At 38.9% G+C, this 20,530-nt stretch overlaps 1 protein-coding gene across 3 annotated transcripts in view; it reads right to left on the reverse strand.

Moving 5' to 3' along the window:
• Positions 1-235: 235 nt before the first annotated feature.
• parp4 (poly (ADP-ribose) polymerase family, member 4) overlaps positions 236-20,530 on the reverse strand; it is a 36,124-nt gene continuing 15,829 nt past the window's right edge. For all 3 annotated transcript variants that reach the window (XM_024286724.2, XM_024286723.2, XM_024286725.2), the window contains exons 24-43: positions 20,244-20,431; positions 19,995-20,094; positions 19,122-19,292; positions 18,435-18,515; positions 18,277-18,357; positions 18,101-18,196; positions 17,923-18,033; positions 14,564-14,617; positions 14,289-14,369; positions 12,135-12,374; positions 10,705-10,968; positions 9,046-9,285; positions 7,672-7,932; positions 7,400-7,447; positions 7,140-7,187; positions 5,320-5,429; positions 5,161-5,224; positions 3,902-4,004; positions 3,647-3,776; positions 236-1,191 (exon numbers count right to left, since the gene is read on the reverse strand). In XM_024286724.2, coding sequence (XP_024142492.1) covers positions 984-1,191; positions 3,647-3,776; positions 3,902-4,004; positions 5,161-5,224; positions 5,320-5,429; positions 7,140-7,187; positions 7,400-7,447; positions 7,672-7,932; positions 9,046-9,285; positions 10,705-10,968; positions 12,135-12,374; positions 14,289-14,369; positions 14,564-14,617; positions 17,923-18,033; positions 18,101-18,196; positions 18,277-18,357; positions 18,435-18,515; positions 19,122-19,292; positions 19,995-20,094; positions 20,244-20,431 — 2,679 coding nt within the window. In that variant the 3' untranslated portion in view covers positions 236-983. The remainder of the gene's footprint in view (positions 1,192-3,646; positions 3,777-3,901; positions 4,005-5,160; positions 5,225-5,319; positions 5,430-7,139; positions 7,188-7,399; positions 7,448-7,671; positions 7,933-9,045; positions 9,286-10,704; positions 10,969-12,134; positions 12,375-14,288; positions 14,370-14,563; positions 14,618-17,922; positions 18,034-18,100; positions 18,197-18,276; positions 18,358-18,434; positions 18,516-19,121; positions 19,293-19,994; positions 20,095-20,243; positions 20,432-20,530) is intronic.

The following is a 20,530-nucleotide window of genomic DNA, read 5'->3' on the forward strand; positions in this document are numbered from 1 at the left end:
AAAAAAAAAAGATCTACGGATCTTCAAATAAAGAAAACAGATTTCCACCAAATCAACTAGTTTCTTCAAAAAAATAAAAAACGTATTATGGCAGACACATTTGTATTTGTCTTCTGTAAAATCATCTTGTACCTTTCCTTCCTTTGAAGCATCAGGCGTGTGAATATGAACCCAGAAACACTTCAACAATTATTAGTATTCTGTTTTCAAGAGTGAAAAAAAGAAACAAACAGAATAATTTGCTAAAACGCCTTAAAGGTGTAGAATTTAATTCTTCTTTAACTGATTACACATAAACACAGAACTCCATAACAACCAAAAAAATGCTGTAAAAGAAATCAATAAATGTAAACTATTAGATAAAAAAAGGATGTGTTCCTACAGTTTGTCTTATATGAAGGATTACCTTAAAAACAGTTTAAACAGAAACTGAGGAACAAAGGCATAAAGGTTTCCAAATATTTGATAAATGATCCTCAGAATTTTAAAGACCCACTCTGATAAAAAATCATGTTTTGGTAGTTTTAACATGTAATGATCATGAATGAAATATAGTTTAAGATTAAAACTGCATTTCTGACAATTTCTTAATTTAAATCATGGTGAATCAGAAACATGACATTCGAAAAAGTGTGGCGTAAAAACTGAAATGGGCGGGCCAAATTCCCCCCTCTCCTGGTGCATCCACTTCCAGAACAAATAAATCAATATTCGTCTAAATTTTTCCCCTTCAGAGCTGGTGTCTGGACCAAAACTGTACAGCTGGATGGCTACAATATTGTTTGCCATTTTTGTTGCACCATTAATGGTAGCCTGGGGGTAACCAAAGGGATGATGGGATATCACAATTTTTCTGTAAAAAGATGAACGAAATAAAAGCATAAAATGAAAATCAGATTTTTGCGTTTTTCATCAAGATTTTTTCCTTTTGAGACTCATGGAGGAGTTTTGGTTTCACACTGCAGTCTCAATAGAAGACCTGCTCACTGAACCAGCATGGGGGTGGGGCCCTGCCGCAGGTTTAGACCAATGAGAGGTGAGAATGGAGGCAGGCCTTCTACTCCCAGCAGCTGGCGGGTAGACGACTCCCAGTTCAGACCGAACTCCAGCCGGCTGTAGATGCAGGGATACTGCCGTTCCGCCCAGCGCACCCAGTCCACGGCCTTCTTCACCGCTGTCCAGCGGTCCAGCCTGAAGGAGCGGGATGACATTTAGACTTTCATTTATTATGGGTTCACAGAGGAGATTCCCTACACATGAGTAAAGTATGAATCTCCTTTAAGAGTGGATACGGGGTTGTCTGTGGACAAAAAAATAGGCAAACCAGTACGGGGCGCACACTAGATATCAACGTCATAATCTGTTCGGTAACCCGTAGAAAGAAAATGTTTGTGTACATTTTTTCCATGGGCATGCTGCACACAACAGGTTAGATTATAGCACATGTAGATTTATGGAAATTTTTCTCTACATAATTTACTAACAACTACAGTGTAGTGTAAAGACAACTTAGAGCAGCATCACCCAAACACCATAAGTGTGTAGAGCTTAGAATTGATTTATAAATACTTCACAATACATATACAACATGTACAACAATGGTATTTAAGAAAAAGTCAGGACTTTATGGCCTTCATCTTTAAGGGCGTATTCTGACTGGAAAAGCCTTTTGGTCTGGACCATAGACCGTCTAAAAAAAAACTGGACATCTTGAGCGTTGAGGTCCCCCATTGGAAATGCATCACCTTCCACCCTTCCACGCGAAATCCGCCCAGAGCCTTCGTACTTCCTGGTACGTCTACCGCGATTGTAACCCATCGACCGACTTGGTCTGAGTCACGGTTTTAGAGGAAGTACCGTCAACCAATCAGGAGTGAGCTCGTTCTGGCTTGTTCGAAGCCCACACCCCTCCCACTGATAGCGGCATGCAGGAATTTGTCAAACATTCGAGGCGGGGTCAGCGGGAGCCACATGCTTTTACTGAGGCATCTGATTGGTCAGTTTATTTAACTTGAATAACTGGCGATAAAGAAAAAATATCTTTAAAAAAAGATTAGGATTAGAAAGAACGTGTTAAGAAGGAAGCGTCAGAGCAAGAATGGTTATTCTGACCTATACAATGACTGAGAAATAACTGTGTTTCTCAATGGAAGTCTATGGGACTTTGGCCTTCCTATTTGGAACACGGAAGTGGGGGGGTTTGCGCTGTCCATCGTTATTTACGTCAATGGTTTGGACTGAGACCCCTTAATTTGGTCTGGATCAAGTCCTGAACCTTGTATTTAGTCTGTGTTCAGACTGTAAACAGAACCAAGTGAGTAAAGATATCTTCAGTCATTGGCCAGGAATTATAAGGGCGGGGCAAAGCAACTAGAGGCAGAAATCATAGAAGCTCTACCAGTCCTACGCCTTGCAATCGATGTCAGGATAATTCACTTATTTAAACTTGATATTTCACTGACCAATTCTGAATGTCTATCAATGTCAGATACAACCCTTTTTACTGCTACTTTGGCATTCTCCAAGATGGTTATTCAGGAGATGTCAAAAGCTATGCTGATAAATAGGGGTGTAACTACATGGATAATCCGTGATCCGTACAGATCACTAGCTACGTTTCGGCCCACACGTGTACTGCAGATCACAAAATAAAAGTTTCATTTGAACTTTCTCAAATATATGTTTTAAAGCTTTTCAAATAACTAATTTTATGCTTTTATCTTCTTGTTTTTCCTGTTGTAATTTTTCTTTATTTTTTTACTTTTTACTGATCTGAACGGTAAGTTTTGTGATCTGTTACACCCCTACTTATAAGTTAATTCCATTAATCCAACCATATTTCAATGAGTTGCTGTGTCTCAACATTGCTCCACAATCTGTTTACACTATTAATACACAGCTACGGTGGCTGTTTTGGTTCAGTTGTTCCACTCCGAGCGCGGAGCCTGTTCAGGCTGAGAAAACTCGAAGCAAACTGGAGCCTCAGTCCAATTGGAAACGAACCAAGACCACCTTAAAAAGATGTCAGAGAACGGTTTCTGGTTTTGTTCCTGGGTCCTCTTGGGTGTATTCAGACTGAATTATTGATGGAAACAAACTCTGGTTCCCTTTAACCCTCGTGCTCTCTCATGGGGCCCAGATGACCCCACCTTTATATTGACGTGTGATCCCTCCCATGACAAAGATGGACAAAGGTGGACAGGATTTTATGTCTGCCACGAACACCACTGTGAACACAATCACAACTGGGATTGATCCCTAACTTCCAAGTCCACAGGAAAGTTATGTAAGACGGTGGATTTTTGACAACTGAAGGCAACACACCTGGCTACGAGCCATTCTAAGGCTAACACAACTACAACAGACCGTTGTAGAATTAAAGATAGGCGGGGCTTTTATACTGGAGCAGCAGAACATGATGACATCAAACTTCTGGGACTTACACCAGTTGACCAATCACAAAATTCAGATGTAATACATCATTTCAACCTATAGAGGGCTTTTTGACTATAGTTTCAGGAATTAAACACGATTGTTTTAATTTGTCGAAACATTAGCAACAACCAACAGATAGCACTTTTAAATCCCCGTTTATAGAGGTCAATAGTTCATCTCTACTTGCTGCTTTCTGTGTTTGTTAACAGACCTGGACGGAGTCTCTTCCAGGTGGAAGAGACTGCGCAGCAGCTTCCCTTCCTCCATCTTCTCCACCCTCATCAGCTGCAGAACCAGCAGAGTGGCACACATCCTCAGGATATCCTCATGCGCTTTTGGGCCTTAAACACACACACAGACATTCTGGTTCATCTGCTGAGAAACAGTTCAGTCTAGAAGCTTGAGTTCATCAAAGGTGAAAACACTGAAGGAGAGCCCAGACTCCTGTTAGCAGCAGGAATCTCACCCAAAGACTTGATGCCTTTGCTCATCAGGAACACATTAGCAAAGACGTCCACGTTGAAATTCAGCAGAAGACCCAGCTCATTGGTCAACTCCCAGAATCCTTCCTGCAACACAAACACCGTCCGTCTGCATGAACAAAGAGTGGATTATGTGGGACGAAAATTAAAAATGTTCCAAAAACGAGTGTTTCTTCTTCAAACTTTCTCCTGATCTTCTAAATCAGGGTCAAATTTGGTCTTTTTCCACCCCAACACTAAGACCTACAGGAAAAATTCACTGGCCACAGCTTTCCAGATCATTTTAATTGGGTCAATTTATTCAAACAGAATTTTTTATTTATAGGTGTCAAATCTACATTTTGGTTAATGACAGACATATTAGTGAATCATTTTATTAAATCACATCAATCTTATTTTTAATCTCTAACCATTGCCATCTTCAACTCAGCTCCTCTGTCTTTCTAATCTGCTGCATCCCAGTCTTCAAAATGATCAAATTCACCAAACGGGCTAAACTAGAAAATCCTTCACGTCTTTTCTACTGTCTGATAACATATGTATTATGGTATTCAAAATGTTGTGGTCAAATATTTTTTGAAATGGTCAGAAAAGTCTTCCTTCTGTATTTTGATGAGTTAAATTTGAGTGCTCTGGGCCAGATATTCTCATTTGACTGAGATTGGGAAAAAAAAAAACCTTTATGGTGTAAAAGTAAAGGTTATTGTAAAAAAAATCTTCATAAAGTCACTTTTTCTGTTGGATTTTGTCACAAATTTAAATAATACCCCAAAATGAGACTTTCCACAGCAATTATTAGGTTAGACAAAAAAATCGATTAATCAAGGTCATAATTAATTATTGACAAAAAGGAAAAATTGCTAAACATCATAATTTATGTCTATCCAAGTCATAAAGCAACAAGACAGTTTGTTTTGGATTTTTCTCCCTAAACAGTAAATTACATTTGTCAACTATTTAAATCTTTTTGATCAAAATGAAAGATAGATTTTCTGGAGGATTTTTCCTCATAAATGCTCTGATAAAAGCCAAGAATAAAATATCAAAGCAATTATATTTGAATTAACTTTAGAGTGCTACTTTTTTTGTGAAAGAATGTAAACAAAATGTTTTAGTTTTTATTGACATTTTAAATTAGTGGCAGATTTCTTTAAAAATTCAAGAATTATTTGGTGACATGTCACCATTACTGAATTTGTTTCCCGTTTTCATCCTTGTAAACCCAAAAGAAACAAATTCTCACCTGCTGCTGCATCTGAAAGATCTTTTTCCATTTCCATTTTGGGTGAACAGGACGAGGAGAGAGTCTGTAAGGTTTCAGAAACACGGGATCAGACTTTCACTCCCAGCTGTTGTACTTTCAACCTCCACTGGACTTGCACATAAAAGCAGAAGTACAAACCTCTTTGAGCATCTAAATTCTTTTAGTTTATCATGAGCCTCTTGAGAGAAAGCTACACCACACGGACGAGGAGGTGGAAGTAGATCTCTAAAAGAAAGTGATCCTAGAGGCTGGAAATCACATAAGAAACAAAACTTAAAGCTCAAATTCACCACGTATCTTCATCCCTGATGAGCATGAAAACAACACAAGCGGACTATAAAAATAGACAAAAACAGCTTAAAGAAAAGAATTATTGATCCGGTTTGGGGGAAGATTTTAGCAACTAGACAGCATAACCAACAGCACAGCATTCAGCATTCATGTGTTGTCTGCATTTATACCATTGGCTGTACATGAGAACTGGACTGAGGGAGTGTGACGTCACCCATAGAAAACAGTTTACTTCCGACTCCATCCACATGTAGTCAATTCAGTCACCAGTTTTTTACGATAAAGATGCCGCCATGTTGGGCTCAGATATCAGTAAGCAGTGTTTTTTATGCAATTTTTTATGCTTTTGCTTTTTTTTCTGTTCTATGACCTGATTGGCTGTGGGTCATTCTCAGCTGATCTCCTCTGTCTTTTTTTTATTTGATTTTTTCCCTTTGTAACCCATTCCTATTCTTTTTACTTTTTAAAAAAATGTTATTTGAATGATCACACTTTTACTATTTCTTTTGATTGTTTCTTTGAATGTTTTATATTAAGTACTTTGAATTGTCTCTGTACATGAAATGTGCTATACTAATAAACTTGACTTGCCTATCCCCTGATTCTGTTTAGTGGACAAACACACTCCTTTCTACTCTCTTTCATGTTCCTGCACGTTTGCAGACGCAGCAAACGTACGAGTTACATCTGTTCATGTTAAAACTAAACGCTGGAGACGATCGTGGAAAATATAAACTCCACTCAGAAGTTCATCGCAGTCATAGCCGACAGTCGCACTCAAAACCAGCCAACATTAGTATGAACGAGGCAGCGTGGTTGTGGATAAGACTGATGCGATGGTTGATCGCCTTAATGCTCGTTTTTATCCAGATGATGAAGCAGAAGTTTGTTTTTAAAGAAAAAAAAGTCAAAATACTTCAATTCTTCCAGTGTCTAATCTCCTTTTAAGACTGTCTTCTTGATTTCTCTCCTGCGTCATCTCAGTTTTCAAAATGATCAAATTCCCCAAACAGAAGTTTGTGGTCAATATATTTTAGATTGCTCAGAGAAGTGTCCCTAATGTTTTGTGGTTTTGTAAATTACAGCACAATAAACCTTCTGATTCTTTGTTTGGTTGTTTTTTTCTTAATTGTTTGAGATGGAAAAAAACATCCGGCTTAAAGGTGTAAAACTATAACTAGGAAGTTTGTTCTAACAAGAACACTTAATAAAGCCACTTTATTTCAGTTGATCTGTTGTCACAAATTTTAAATGAAATTACCTCAAAATTAGGATTTTTACAGCAACTATGAGAAATATTTACGGTTAAAATAGATTAATTAATTTAATTAAATACAGGTCACGATTCAATAATCACACAAAATAAATAATCGCATGACAGCACTAATTGGGACATCCCTAATAGTATTTGTAAGTAAAAAAGATGACAACTTTAGGGATTTCCTCTGTCAGAGTTTATTTTCATAACAAACTCCAATAAAAGAGCAACAACTGTATTTTGTCTCTTACAGTAACTGAGAAACTTCAGAAACTAATTTGTATTGTGGAGCTAATATTTTAAAGTAAATGTTAAAGTGAAACTTTAAAAAGCACAAAATAAGTAGATCAAAGTCAGCACTAAAGCTGTAGGACACCAGAACATTAAAAAAGGAGATTGAAGAACTTACTGGAATAGCGGCGCTCCCAAATAAGCCTGAGCTGCTGACCGTTGGATTCTAAGAAACACAACAAACACACAGAATATCAACCAGTTAGCTTAAAGAAAACTGAATCCAATATTTTTTAATTTACAGACTTTTCTTTTTTCTAATACAGTCTCTCAACAAAACAAAAAATGCTTTTCATGTTTAATTCTAACCTTTTATACTAAAAAGCAGCTTAAACCAAAGAGCTTTACAAACGACAAAAATGAGATTGAAGAACTTACTGGAATAGCGGTGCTCCCAAATAACCCTGAGCTGCTGACCGTTGGATCCTAAGAAACACAACAAACACACAGAATATGAATCAGTTATCTTAAAGAAAACTGAAGTCAACATTTTTAATTTACAGACTTATCTTTTTTTCTATTACAGTCTCTGTACTAAAAAAATGCTTTTCATGTTTATTTAATTCTAACCTTTTATACTAAAAAGCAGCTTAAACCATTTCAGGATATCAAAGAGCTTTACAAAGGACAAAAATGAGCTTCAGACTTACTCTAGAACAATGCCAGCGAACCTGAGGATTTCCCCACCTGCTCTCCATACCATCTGTTGGCTCAATGGCCTGATCGATTGGAATGGAAGCAGGACCATCAGCTTGGCGGCGAGGAGGAAGAGGAGATGATTCGTCTGGGAGCAGGTAGCTGATTTGACCCAAAACATCACTACCAATAGGAGCAGGAGGAGGAGGAGGAGCTGATAGAGGAGGAGCGACTGGAGGAGCATCGCACATCATTAAAGCTTCCAGATCTGAAGCCTGGAAATCACATTATAGGCGCTCTAATGAAAATGGTGTTTTAGGAGTTTTTAACATGTTCTTTCAGAATTTATCACTTAATAAAGGACATATGTAAAAGAATCTATAGTTAAAACTACATTTCTGAGCATGTCTGTATTCAAATTGTATTTGAGCAGGAGCAGATGAAAACCTGTGTTTCCGTCACAGAAACGGCAATGGGCGGAGTCTCCTGTCTCTGCTAAAATTGTAATGCCTCCACTTGCAGACACTGGTTATTTTTGGCTACGTTTATGTTAGCTTGGAGTTGTGAGGAGCTTTAAGCTAACACGATAGTGTAAACAAATGAACACAGATTTATTATGTCCATAAGTTATTCAAGTAATAAACAGGCTAAATGGATGCCTCAGTAAAAGCCTGTGATGCCCCGAATTCAAACAATGGAAATGTTTCACAAATTCTCGAGCCCACTTTCAATGATGAGGGGCGTGGCTTTCCAACAAGCTCACTCCTGATTAGCCAGAGTGGTTGCCATAGAAATATCAGCTCAGACAGCCTCAGATTGATCATTGCTTATTAACGTCGTCTGGCTTCAATACGGCAAAGTCTGTATCATGTAAAAATGGCGACTGAAATGACTTCACTTGGTTAGAACCAGAGGTAAGGCGTCCTCTATCGGTGGCGTCACACTCACTATGTCCCGTTTTATCTTATACAGTCAATGGCATTGACATTATTTTATTATACTACTTTAAAGATAAACATCGACTGCTTCACTGATTATTTTAAATCTAGTAATAAATAAAGGATCCCTGTAATGTATTTTTTACTGTTTAAAGCCAAAAAAAAGGTTAATTAAAATAAAGTATTTGTACCCTTGCTTTAGGGCATTAGAACACTGAAGGAGCCATTAAGAGAACTGCATTTAGCCTTTTTACACTTTAGAAACTAAACTTTTTTTATTTAAGTTCCATAACTAATAAAAAAGAGCCTTACTTGATGTTTATTATTTTCTGAAAACCAAAGATTTCATTATTACTATAATATATTGATGAATCAAAGTTTTTCAGGATATCAACGTGCTTTAGAAGTGATAAAACAAGACAAAAATGACAGAAAGTTTCAGAGGCTTACTGCAGAAAACTCCATGGGACTCACTGCTCCGGCGATGCACTCATATGGCTGTGAAAGTATTGTTGAGGCCCCACATAACATGCTCGAAGCGTAAGCATCAGCTGGGGGGATCGGAGGAGGAGAAGGACTGCGACGACTGCGACGACTGCGACGACTGCGACGGAATTGACGACGAGTAAGAGCACCATGCTCATATCGGGGGGGAGGTGGCTCTTTTATCCCTCCATGGTGGCCCTCTAGCTGAAGAAAAATAAAATAGTAGTTTTTAAACATTTTGAGATAAGCTATTATTTTAGCAACATGCTAACATTTTTGGCTAATTTGTATATGCTGTAATTTGTAGGCTAATTTGGAGTTTAGCCTCTATTTTAGCAACAGGCTGACATTTTTGATAAATTTAGTTTACTGTAAATGAGGAATTGTATCCTAATTTGAGGTTTAGCTAATAATTCAGTAACATGCAGATGTTTTCGGGTAATTTGTTATCTACTGAAGTTTTTTTGGGATCATTTAGAATTTAACTTCTATTTTAGAACCAGGCTGACTGTTTTGACTAATTTAGTTTACTGAGGAATTTTAGGCCATTTAGGAGTTCAGCTAGTAACTGAGCAATGAGCTAGCTTTTTTTTTTTTTTGGCTAATATGACCTCTAATGAAATGTTTTATGCTAATTTGGAGTTAAGCTAATATTTTAGCAATATGCTAACATTTTTGGCTAATTTGTTATCTACTTCAGTTTTTAGGCTAATTTAGATTTTAGCTTTTATTTTAGCAACATGCTAACTTTTTTGGCTGTGTTAGTTTACTGAGGAATTTTATGCTAATTTGGAGTTCAGCTAGTCATTAGGCAACAAGCTAGCTTTTTCGCTAATTTGGCCTCTACTAAAGGTAAAAAGTAAACCCCTGAGCTAGACTTATGTTAATTTGGACACGTGACTTTTTTTCAGTGACTAGATTTGGGGTGTCAAACTCAATCGAACAAGGGCCCAAAACACACTTAAGGCTGAACAGGATAAACATTTATTAAACACACTAAAACTAAGTTTTTAAAACTTCAAACATGTAACTTTTAAACATAACTATGAATAAAAACAGGCAGGAATATTTTTGCAGAATAAATCAACTTAAACCTTAAATAACTTTCAAGACTTAAATTCCAGATATATTGAGTGAATTTCAAGACAATATGACAGGGATAAATAAAAACCTTCATCAACATGTTCCAACACAGAGTGGAGAACAACTGAAAACAGAGCAGGAATGTGAAAAGGAATTTGTTTTTGAGTGAAAGATCGTACAAATCCACCACAAATAAGTCATTACACACAACAATTCACTGAAGAGAGACATTCCCCACAAAAAAAGCTTTTTTTAAATTATTTTGTATTATAATAAAAATTTGGACTTTAAGTAAAAGCTAAAACAAAACACTAAATAAATCCCAGTAAAGCCAGAAGACTAACAGCACAAGAGGATGAGATTGAAGAGCGGTGTGAACTAAAGACAAGGTTTATCTTATGTTTACAAAAAAATTAAGACTGTATTACTAATATAGGATATTGATGAATCAAAGTAAAAAAAAAACGTATTAATCAAAGTGCTTACAAACAATAAAAAAGCAAAAATGACAAAAAGAGAAAAAAAAAAAGAGAGACTTACTTCTGAAATATCCCTTGAAGCCAGAGGCTGAACAAACTCACTTTCTTCTTCCATCGCACAAGGTGTTATGACACTAGAAATCAGACATTCATCTGGTGATTCTTCAAACATTATAGCCTCTGTTGCAACTGGAGGGTAAGCAGAACCACCAGCTGGGAGGCTCTGAGGAAGAGGAGGAGGAGCACCAATGCGAAGAGACTTTGAGCTGGAGGGAAAGAGTTCGATCGTCCCTTCAAGTTGAGGTGCAGAGAGTTCAACACGACTCTGGGGAGGGAAATACATAAATAAAGATGAAATTAACAAACCTCACATTTTACCATAATAGGATAAGAACCTGATCAAAAACCTGATTTTGCTTTTCATGGAGGAAATTCACTAAGTTAGAGAAAAAGACGAATCAGAGTTCCACCTGTGGTTTTCCTGACCTCTCCAGACACAAACAGGTGGGCAGGACTAATTACCCTGACAATTGTTCAAACACACGCACAAACTTAAAAGACTGGGTATTATCCCGTACGTATAGACCAGTAAATCGCAATGGGCATGTAGGTGGATTAAAACTAATTAAAAATCAATAAACAAATAATATGCATTTTAAAAATTGCAAAATTGCATAGAGATTCTTCACTGCACATGAGAGTTCAACTGGACTGAGCGCTCTGCTCTGCTAGCAAATGTGAAGTGTTTTTTTTTTTTGTTTTTTTTTTTTAAACTTCATGCATGTGACTCCATTCAGCATAAGACTCCTAACCGGGGATGTAGCGGCTAATGTGCCTTTTTTTTTCTTGACTGCAGTCAGTTTCCTAGAAAAGAACTGTGAACAGATCACACATGTTGACTTAACAGATGTCCCTATCTTGTGGCAGACATGTCATATCCACAGTACTGACTGCACTTCGTCTTCCAGAAACCCCAGCGCACAGTTCTTGGAAGCTGCTCAGCTGACTCTCATTCACCAATCACCCGCAGGACACTTAAGTACTGCTCAGAGTCTCGCTCAGTGCGAAGTATTGTTTGTGCCTGTCTGCATTCATTACCGAGCGTTCCTAAAAGGACCAGGTCTACTGCTTCTGACCCTGCTTCATCTCCGATTTCCTGCTGCCTACCCAAGAGACAGCAGGCACTAGAAACAGCTCTGGCCTTGCCTGATTCATGTCTTGTGAGCCACCACCCAAATCTCGTGGGTCTCATGGATCACGACCCCAAGTCTTGTGGCTTGTGACTTAAATCTCGTGATTCAAGTTCTTTAACTAATAAAAAAGAGGCTTACTTGATGTGTTTTAGTTTTTCAAAACTTAAGATTTCATTATTACTTTAGTATATTGATAAATCAAAGTTTACTACAAAGAACCTAAACATTTTTCAGGATATCAAAGTGCTTTACAAGTGATCAAATGAGACAAAAATGACAGAAAGTTTCAGAGACTTACTGCAGAGAACTCCATGGGACTCACTGCTGTGGCGATGCACTCATATGGCTGTGAAAGTGATTTTGTGGTCCCATATAACATGGCACCTGGAGCAGTCGGAGCGTAAGCAGGAGCATCAGCTGGGGAGATCAGAGGAGGAGGAGGAGGAGGAAGAGGAGGAGAATCCAAATGACTGCGACGACTGCGACAGCTGCCACGACGACGAGCACCACGAGCAGATCGGGGGGTAGAGGCCTTGAGCTGTTTTTCAGAATGAGAAAAAGACTTTAGGGCAGGGGTCTCAAACTCGCGGCCCGCGGGCCAGCGAGATGATGATTTGCGGCCTGCGACTTCATATGAAAGATTACTGTTTGTGCAACCCGCAAGGCTGATATGAATGACAGTTGTTGTGTGCAGAGCTGAACGAACCAATCACAGTGAGGTATATGGCTCGGCGGGCTGTCCAGTACCTCCTCACTCATTCATTCATTCCTCCAGTCAGCTGGGAGGAGGAGGAGCCATGAAGCTGCTGGAAGTGCTTTCACACTGAATGTGATTCGCGTGCCCCGCCCCTTTTTCACCGTGTGACAAATTCACAGCCTGTCGCTCATCAAAAAGCGAGTTTCTGACGCCGCGCCGGGTGTTGAAGGAGCTGGATGTCTCACTTAAAATGAACGGGAGGCGTTTTATTTATGTCAAAACTCCAGCAGAAATAAGAATTCTCCGCGCACGCATCAAACATTCCACGCGGACAAATCCGACTCTTGCGAGCGCTTTTTCCTTTTCCAAGAGCATGCGCTCGCGCGAGAGAGAGCGAGAGCAGAATCTTCAAAGGTGCTTCCACAACGGCCGCGTGCGGTGTGTTCAAGAACGTGGTCTGCGCAGGTTTATGAACGCATGCTCAGCAGGTGGTATCCACACCGGAGCAGCGCTGTCACGCACGCAGTAGCAGAGAGATTCTTCTTCTATTGTGTTTTTACTGTTCATTAGAGCTCCTCTGTCATCTACAACAGGGAGAATCTTGGAGCAAAAGTAAAGACGGTGGAAATCCCCGAAATGTTGCTCCATGTTTTTAGTTGTCACAACTCTGTCCTTTTAAATGTCTGTCTGGGTGTCATATTAACCCGACCGGACATAAACTGCAATGATTCATTTCTCTTTGATCATGTTCAGCACTTCAGTGCTATGAAGCCGACACCACACACGCAGCTCCCAAATCAGAGCCCCTGATTGGTCAGAGCTCTGTGCTGCTGCGACTGTGCGTGGAAATGTTGAACCGGACTGAAGATTCAGTGTGCGTTCAGTGCGTGCCCGATTTGTGCGTAGAGCACATTGACTGTAAAAATAATTATTATTTTTATGTACAGTCAATGGTAGAGCTCGACACCAGACAACTTTACGTTACGTGCGCTCCAGACGCGGAGGCCAGGAATTCTGGTGTAAGCACGTTTGCATTGACCTTTCAGTGAGCGATCTGCTCTCAGCTCAGAAATGAAGGAGGTTCTGTAAATAAAGACATTTGAAATTGAATAAAAATAGTTTTCTCTGGTCCAGTGTTTCTCAATTATTTTCTCTCACGCCCCCCCCCTCACAACTTTCTGCTGCAAATATCATTAGTATCAGTGAATTTGCTTAAGTTAAACGTATATCTCCTCATTAAAGAAAAATAAATTAAAAAAAAAACTTCTAAATAATCTGTTTTTATTAATTTTTCCTCTTTTTTTTTTAAAAAAAATCCTTCAAAATCTTTCAGACAAAGTGAATCAAATTCTGTCTTTTCTCAGAGATTTAGTTATTTTTCATTGGTTCACGGTAAACAGCGGCTCTTTCTGCTCCCAAATGCATTTTGAGATTGTTTTTGCTATATATAATTAATTATCAACTACTACATAGTATTATGCACAATATCCATAACTAATGTCAACATATTTTTATTCATATTCCCCCCAAGGGGCCGCGCCCCACCATTTGAGAAACACTGTTCTAGTCAGTCAATATGTGGTTTCTTCAGTCTTCAGTATCTGCTGTATGGTCATGGTTATCATTTTATTTATTCATGATTGATTTTTTTTTTATAGATTTTTTTAATTAATTAATTTAATAAAGATGTTTGAGAACATTGGAATGTTTTATCTGCAATTTTCTTGTGAACATCCTGATGCGGCCCAGCCTCACAAAGACTCCAGCGATCCCCGGCTGAATTGAGTTCGACACCGCTGCTTTAGGGAGTGTTGGAAGAGAGTCTTCAACAGGACTCTGGGGAAGACAAAACAGGCAGATGGGCGGCACAGTTGTTAAAGTCCCCCTATGACAATTTTTTTTTAATTAAAGATATGTTTTCAGTAGAGATGATGAAGTTTTTAACCAAAATCCCACAACCTAAATGTCTCAAAAAGCCATATTTCATGTTGATCTGAATGTTTAGGACATGTTTAGGACTAAGGACTCACCTGTGGGGGCTTCTTCATGTAGTATTCGGCCACATTCATCAGTGCACTAAAGTCCTAAAAACACAACACCAAAACACTTTAGAGATAAAAACACAGAATAAAAGTAAGACTTTTTCTTGTCACATTCTTTATTAAATTTTCAATAGAAAAAAAATACAAAAACGGAATTCACATTCCACTCGAGTCAGCATTTGAAATAATTACAAATTTCTTCAGCAGTATTTAAGATATTGGTTTCTCTTATTCACAGTCTTATTTTAACAACCCCACCCCCACCCCCAGAACAAGAATGCCTTTAGAAAACTATAATTATAAACTGAACAAACATCAAAGTAAAATCGAGGTCTTATATGCCATCCAAAAAATGATCAACGTTATATTCTTCAAAAGGGTCCACGTTTTTTCCAAAACATATCAAAAGTTTCCAAATATTTTCAAATTCTTCTTCTTTGTATTTTAAAATACACGAAATTCATTCTAAAGGGACATCTGACAACATTTGCTGGAAACATTGGGCTATGCTCCAAGTGTTTTCCAGCGTTTGGCAATACAAATTTTGCATGACTCAAGCTGAGTTTTATAAATGGCGGCAGGGGTATATTTTGAAATAAATTGATTCAGTTTGGAAGTATGCTCATCTTTAATATATGTATTCTTCCCATGATTGATATGGAACTGTTTATTTCTGTCATTAAAAGATCATAATTTGATTCTACTACCTGTGATTCCCAGATATTTGAAGCTTTTAACTACCTTAAATTGAATAGTTACAGAAATTTGATTTTTTTCTCTCTTTTTCATTTAGTAATAAAATAGAGGATTTCGCCTGGTTCACTCTGTATCCTGAAACATCTCCATATTTTCCAACTGTTTCCAGTAAGGAAGGAATTGACCTTAACACAATCATGTCATCTTCATATAAAGCTATTTTGTGTTCTACTGGACCCACCATGATTCCATGAAGCCCAGAATGGGTTCTTATTGCTATTGCTAGTGGTTCGATTGCCATTGTGAATATCAAAGGTGACAATGGACACCCTTGTCTGCAGCCTTTTGTTATGTTTATTGGTTCTGAAATGTTCCGTTTGTCAATATTTCTTCCTTGGCGTTTTTGTAAATGATCTGGACTCATGTTTCGAAATTGGTTCCATATCCAAATTTATCCAGTACCCCTAAACAGAAAAGGCCAATGGAACTTTTTTCCGTTTCCGGGAGGATTTAAATTTTATGTTCCATCTGCTTTCTCTCTTCTCAGCTGTTCCCAAGTTGCTACACAAGTCTGTTTTCAGGCAATTACACGCAAAACAGTCTAAGTCTAAACCAACAGGAACTCGAATTTAGTAGTGACGTATGGTTGGCTTCGCTTTCAATTTAGATTAGTGCCAACATTTTGAAAACTGATTATGAAGGAGAAAACAATGATTCTACTTTGTGTCAGACTGAAATAATAAAACTGCAAGCCCAAATCCGAATTCTTCCCTTCTCCCTTCCCCTTCATTTAGCCCTCCAAACGGAGAGTTATGAAGAAATAGTGTTTCATAACTCGGACATCACTTCTGTCACTGACGTCACCAATAATCGCTGGTCTGCTAGCTTTAGCGCAAAGCTCCCAGCACTTGAATATACATCACAACTGTGGTTTTATAACTTTAAAAAGTCATTACTTACATTTAAATGTAAACACCTGTGTTTCAGAGTGCCCTCAGTTTACCTTTGCGATGGAGGACTTTGTGGCTGAGTCTGCAGTTCACCCCTCCCCCAGGGGATGGGTCAAATGCAGAGTTGTCCCACATCTATGTGTGGGACAACTGATGGGACTTTAGTTTCTGTGCATTTTAAGATTCTGTTAACGGTTTAAAAATGTTTTTTGGTCTTGGTGCGTCTCTGTAAAAATGGAATCAGTTGGAACGTTTACATCCCCACCGTCTCGTCTGTCTGATGTCCATCTCTCCGCAACACAACCCAAGCGTTACACAGGAACTCTATTCCAGTTGATTTTGCATCAAAAAGTGGGAGAAACAGGAAACAGATCAGGATTTCAAAATAAAAGCTTTCAAGGAGAAACTGTATTTAAAGATGATAACGCTCGTTTGCCATGGACGCTGAAAATGTAAACATAACATCATTTATGACACAAAACATGCATTTTATAAGAACTCAGTGAGGAAGGAGGACGTGATCGCTAAAGTCAACTTGGGGGGTGGCAGGACAAACCACTCCTTTGAAAGCCAAGGGGAGGGGGGGGGATGGACCAGAGACGCAACAGAGACTATTGAAATTGTTGGATACGCACCAGACGAACCACTGTAAATTCTGTCAGACTGAGATAGTTTGTGTACTAAACTTCCCCAGCTGGGTATTGTCCTTAAGGTCTTTGAACTGGTGCAAAAAAACAGATGAAAACTTTCGGCCCAAATGGAAGGAAACTGGATCTGAGTTTTCAGTCCAAAAAGCATCTCCAAAGATTTAGTCTGGGACTCAGCTGGCAGACGGATGGAGTCTGCTGTCTCCAAGAAACATTATAAACTAATCTGACTTTCCCAGAGCAGAGTGTGCCCTTCAAACTGTCTTGGCAACAAGGAGATAAATGTAGTTTTTATGTGGAGGATGGAATATGCTGACCTTGGGGGTTCAGCCATTCTTCTTTTTCAGAGCAATTTTTCACTTTTTTTTTCTCTTTTGCACTTTGTTCTTTATCCTAACTGGTTGCTGACATCTTATCAATCAATCTTTGTCTTCTGTCCATAATACGTTCAATTTGCCACATTTGAATAAATCTTTGATAAAGATTTAAAAGCAATAAAAGCAAAATAATAACGTAACGTAAGCCGTCAGAATCTGTTTATCGCATAAACAGTCAAAGTTACAGTAATTTAAAGAGTGCGTTTGTTTGATGTTGCCGGTGACAGCTAGTGATTCAAAACACATTTTCAGAGTCAAGAATGTGTTTTTGTGAGCAAAAATGTAATGTTTTCTCATTACATTTAGAAAACAGTTTATTTTCTTCATATTCTAGTGGCATTTTAGCTCAGCCCTGAATGGTAAGAAATAAAAAGTTCCTTCAAAACAAAATCTTCTGCTTAGTGAAGAAATGTAAAGGCTTTCTTACTAACCTCCTATGTACCTAAAAATATATTGTTGCCAAAATAAAACCATTAAAACTTCATTTTAAGACTTTGAAAGCAACCTGTTTTTAAAATGAGACTAAATTGATTCTAAATTTTGAACACTAATTTTTACGTAATTTTTTCTGCAGATTCTGTTTTTTCAAAAATCTTTTACCATGTTTTACTTTTATAGCAGCTTACAGAAATGTTTTCAGAATGAGGACTGCACGAGGAAGTGGCGACTTGTCTTACTTGATTTTTAGGAGGATAAAACGTCCAGTCGACGTACGGCAGGAAGTCCACATCTTCCTCAGCGATCAGCTTGGGGATGTCTGTGAAGCCGCTCTCTGGCTGCTGAGAGTCCTGAAAGCAGAACCTCCTTTAGACCGTAGATCCTCTAAATAGATCTGTCTCTGTTTTGAGAACAAACCCTCTCCTCGATGGCCACGAAGCTCGTGAACTGCGACAGGATGGAATACTCTTTGCTCAGCTCGATGATGAAGGACTTCAGTTCTTCTTTTTTACCCTGGAACACAGAAACCGCCAGCGTAAAGTTGCCAAACTTTAAGGAAAATCAAAGTTCTGGTTCTGTTCGTGACGGCAAACCTCGTGTTCTGCTTCAGAGGAATCCAGGTTTCCATCCTCATAATCCCGTATGATGGCTCTCGCTGTGAGCTTGTGGAGAAACTGTACGCATAGATCAGAGGTCATGTGATGCTCTGGAGCAAGAGGGCGGGGCTTCATGAAGGGTTCTGAGATCTTACCGTGCCTCTGGTTTTCTGCAGCTCGCTGGTGGACACCAAAGTCCTCAGCTCCTGACCACACAAGTTCCCAAAAAGAGTCGCCTGTAACAGAAATCATCACTGAGACGGACAGGTAGAGGGAGAAGATGGACTCTTCACAAGAGAAAGCTCTCAGTTTGAATAACAGACGGCACCTGGAGTCTTTGGGGTCAAGTTTGGACCTCAGCTTCCCTAACTCTGGGCAGATCTTCACAGATGAGTAAAAATCTTTGTCAGTAAAGACAGGAGTGGTCTGTTAGCGTCATTAGGCTTTGCTGCTGATTAGACGTCATGGTTTAAACCAGCTCATGTTCAGGCCCGACTTGAGTTTGGCCATTTGGATAATCCAGAGGAGTTATGAGAGAAAGTCATGTGATCAGATGAGACCAAAATAGAACTTTTTGGTCTTAATTCCACTGTTTGGAGGAGAAAAGATGATGAACACTATCCCTACTGTGATATCCCTACTAAGACTAAAGATTTAGAAAAAAATGTATTCTTCAAGCATTCTTTGCGCTGATAGCAAAGAAAGCTATTTTTTTCTGGAAAGGTGGCAGACCTCCGAACACCAGATGTTCAGTCTGTCCATCACCAGATGTTACAGAAATACCACCAACTCAGGAGAGCTACGCCAGATCAGAGGAACCAGGAATCAGAAAATCAAAGCACCTGAGTGCAGTGCGGCACGAAGCCGTACACCAGAGTGTGGTAGTCGTTGAACAGGGCGTTCAGCTGCATGGGAGCCTGGACTGGAGGGGGCGCCATTGAGCTAAACTGCTGCCACTTCACCGACACAGAGCTGCAGCCGGGAGACCGGATCCGGCCCACTTGACGCAGCATCTGCAGCAGAAACACACAATGTAACGGCGGCGTTTGATCAAAGAATAGACGTTGGTTTTCTGCTTTTATCAACTTTCTCTTTCATTTTCTCTGTCATTTCGACAGAATTGCAGCTTTTAGTTTTAAACTTTGCAGGAATTCGTACTTATTAATAAATGTTTAAAATCAGTTGCTGTTTATTTGAATGTCCTAATGTACTAATCGAGTTCAATTATGTTGATTAGCTGTGACATAACTGAGACAAGTCCCCACAAAAGCCCCGCCCACCTGCAGTTTATATCAATAAAAAACATTTTTTTAAATAATAAATACAAAATTGTTTTTAAAAATGATAAAACTGCATCTGCAAAGTGATTGATTGATTGTATTTTTTACCTTGTATTGTAAGCATTGTTTTGCTACATAAACATAAAAATTCAGGACAATTCTCTGAACTTTTCTATAATGAATAGTTATTTTATTATTTGTATCCTTTTATTTTTTCAGGACTGTGAGAGATATATTTCAGGTTTCTCTCATGTTAATTAATTATTTTTTAATGGAAATGTTTTTGACAAATTAGGACAAGTTTGTCCTTATAATAAAGATAGATATAAGTAATCTTAACAGTAAAAACATGACAGATTAATGTTAAGAATCTCGCTGCAGTAAAGAACATGGAGAAAACCACCAATCAACTGGACCTAAAATGGACTTTCTCACCTTCTCCTCCCAGTTGTGTTTGGCTTTTGCATCAAAGAACTCATAAGCTCCGCCCCCCACCTGGGCCAGGGCTCTGAGCATGTGGCGATTGGCGGTGGAGCTGAAAAAGCAAAGAAGCAAACGTGTTGGTGAAGCCGAACACCCACGCGGTTCCAGACAAGACTTTTTTTTTTTTTTTTTACTTCAGAAGCAAATTACTTGACCTGGTTTGAGGCCGAACACAAAGACGGCGGTGGACGGCTCACCCACCTGAATCCACAGGTGAAGAGGCGGCTTTGGGGAGCGCCGTCTCTGATCAGCTGCAGCGTAAGCTCGGGGTTCTGAATGTGACCGTCCGACAGCAGCAGCAGGTTCCTGACGCCACACGACGGCGGCAGCAGGCTGAGCGCTCGCAGAGGACGCCACAGCTCAGTGCTGCCCCCTACCAGAGAGCAGCTCTACCAGGAGGCAGAGACACAGACATGATCATGAGGACAGGCTGATGATAAATAATAACACTTTTATTCTAAAGGTTTTTTTTAAAGTTAAAGGAATAT

This window comes from Oryzias melastigma, linkage group LG21 (assembly GCF_002922805.2).
Source record: "Oryzias melastigma strain HK-1 linkage group LG21, ASM292280v2, whole genome shotgun sequence".
In the NCBI taxonomy this organism is placed as follows: Eukaryota; Metazoa; Chordata; class Actinopteri; order Beloniformes; family Adrianichthyidae; genus Oryzias; species Oryzias melastigma.